General features: G+C 45.0%; 1 protein-coding gene across 4 annotated transcripts in view; it reads right to left on the reverse strand.

The window, feature by feature from the left end:
- Positions 1-2,500, reverse strand: part of LOC138980180 (PE-PGRS family protein PE_PGRS16-like) — a 66,209-nt gene that overhangs the window by 3,441 nt on the left and 60,268 nt on the right. Inside the window, exons 2-3 of one of the 4 annotated variants that reach the window (XM_070353011.1) lie at positions 2,075-2,313; positions 1-793 (exon numbers count right to left, since the gene is read on the reverse strand). The exon at positions 1-793 is cut by the window's left edge and continues 451 nt beyond it. The exons of the other annotated variants lie outside the window; for them this stretch is intronic. Coding sequence (XP_070209112.1) covers positions 1-793; positions 2,075-2,299 — 1,018 coding nt within the window. The 5' untranslated portion in view covers positions 2,300-2,313. The remainder of the gene's footprint in view (positions 794-2,074; positions 2,314-2,500) is intronic. 4 annotated transcript variants of the gene reach the window in all.

The following is a 2,500-nucleotide window of genomic DNA, read 5'->3' on the forward strand; positions in this document are numbered from 1 at the left end:
GACCACCCAACAAATTGCCTAATCCGCCTCCTCCTCCCCCTCCGCCCAGCAATCCTCCAGTCAGACCGCCGAGGAGACCGCCTCCTCCTCCTCCTCCACCTCCAAGGAGGCCTCCCAGTAAACCGTTACCACCAAGAAGGCCTCCCAGTAAACCGTTACCACCAAGAAGGCCTCCAAGTAAACCGTTATTACCAAGGAGTCCTCCCAGTAAACCGTTACCACCCAGTAAGCCTTGAAGGTCAAGAAGTCCCGTGACGCTGCCTAAGAGACCGCCATTACCATTACCACCTAGAAGACCGCCTAACAGTCTGCGATCCCGATGAAGCTGCACATCCTCTTCGCTTATAGTGTCTGTGCTCCTCTTTCTGTTCCGGGGATCCTCGTGCGCCGCCTTTGCTGCGTTTCTTTTACTGAGTTGATAGAGTTGATCGAGGGCCAGCAGCGAATTGATCGCTCTCTTGGCTTCTTCTTCGTCTTTTTTGTTCCCTGTATGTGCTGCATGGCTTCTTCGAATTTGATGCAGAACAAACAGCGACCTGATAGCTCTTTTAACCTTTTCTTCATCTACGTTTTCATACGCTGAATTTGCTGCGCTGCTTCTACGAATTTGTTGAAGTGCAAGAAGAGATTGGATTGCTCTCCTGGCTTCAGCTTCATTCCCGCCTGTAAGACCACCCAAACCGCCAGTAAGACCACCAAGACCGCCTGTAAGACCACCAAGACCGCCAGAAAGGCCTCCGACCCCAAGAGCGCTCCCAGCGCCTCTCAACCCGGCAGGATCAGCAAGATTACCCTGCACAATGATACAGCATAGTAAGTTTATACGGTGAAAAATGAATAATGTTGTAAAACATGTCTCTGTACATATGACAAAAAAACCCTAGCAACTCAGTATAATCATTTATTACCAATTCAGTGCCCCATATGGTTTTTTGACCAATCAGGACGGATTCTAGGTGACCCTCTAAATGTTATTACGTTCAGGCAGGGACCCTTTTTGTTTATCAAGCTAAAAATGAACAAGACAAAGTAAAAATTTAAATCAGCAATATCAGTGTGATTTATTCTAAAGAATGACACTTCAAATGCTGTCAGATAATACTCTCTTTATCTAAAAAAAAGCGAGTTTTGTCGGTGGGTGCTTTACGGAACAGCGAGGCACCGCCCATCTCTGAGTGTGCAATGCCGACCCGCTCACTTGAAATCTAAATGATCAAAGTTCGGAAAAATCAAGTGAAATTGGGTCACTCGCTTTACGTCAAATGTATCTTTACGTCATTTCCCATCCGTCTGGAGTCGGTTCTAAATCTGTCGCTCTCTGTTCAACAAGAAAAAGCGAAGCAACCGAAACGCATGTTCAACATGGTTTGTTGTGTGTCAAACGCATTTGACCTGTGAATATTCATCACGTAAGGTGTGTTACTCTGATTGGCTGACCCAGGTCACGAGAATTCTTTGACTGACAGGCATAATCAGGTAGGAGGGCTCCAGTTCCCATTGCGGCTGTTCTGTCTAATTCGCGGGGTCGCTTCAAAATTTCTTTTGGTCGAATTAAACGGTAATAAAACCGTTATTTCTAATATGCTGACTGTTAGCAAATAACAGACATGTCTCACAAACGATATCAGCATTCGCCTAAAAGGCTCATGCTTGATATCTTTTTTCTCGACATGTCTGTTATCATTTGCTAACAGTCAGCATATTAGAAATAACTCATACTACATATAACACACACCGTAATCAACAAAGGAACATAATTACAATCAAAGAGACTAACCAACTAACTGACTAACTAACTAACTTACTAACTAAATAACTGACTGACTAACTGACTGATTGACTGACTGACTCACTGAGTAACTAACTAACCAACTAACTTACTAACTAACTAACTAACTACCAAACTAACTAACTAACCACGTGACTGACCGACTAAATACTGATGTACATACACACACACACATACACACACACACACACACACACACACACACACACACACACACACACACACACACACACACACACACACACACACATGTATTTTGGTCTCACGTGTATTCTGTATACTTACACCAGGTTGAGCCGGAAGAACATTCCCAGCCGGATTGGTTGTAGGTCTGTTTCCTACAGGTTGGGTTTGAGATCTTCCCCCGGCTGCCTCGCCCAGTGATTTGTCTTCCAACGGCACATTTGGGGGGTTGGTTTGAGCAGGGAGAGGTGTTGTGTCGGAATTGTCCGAAAGTGGCAGACACAAGACGGCGGTAAGGGAGGTAGCTAACAGTACCAGACGAAACATTTTGTCGTTGTTTCCTGAGAGAAAAACAACAACAACTCGCGTCAGGCGATATCAAAACATTCAGTCAATCTGTCGGTTTGAAACTAAAAGATTGATACTGAAAACCTGTGATCATTCAGCGTCGAGACTATTAAAGCCTGGACAGGCGAAACCGATGATCCAACAGGGATCGAGCTTGTCTCGGCGAAGGGTGACAACATA

Source organism: Littorina saxatilis, linkage group LG11, assembly GCF_037325665.1.
Source record: "Littorina saxatilis isolate snail1 linkage group LG11, US_GU_Lsax_2.0, whole genome shotgun sequence".
Taxonomy (NCBI): Eukaryota; Metazoa; Mollusca; class Gastropoda; order Littorinimorpha; family Littorinidae; genus Littorina; species Littorina saxatilis.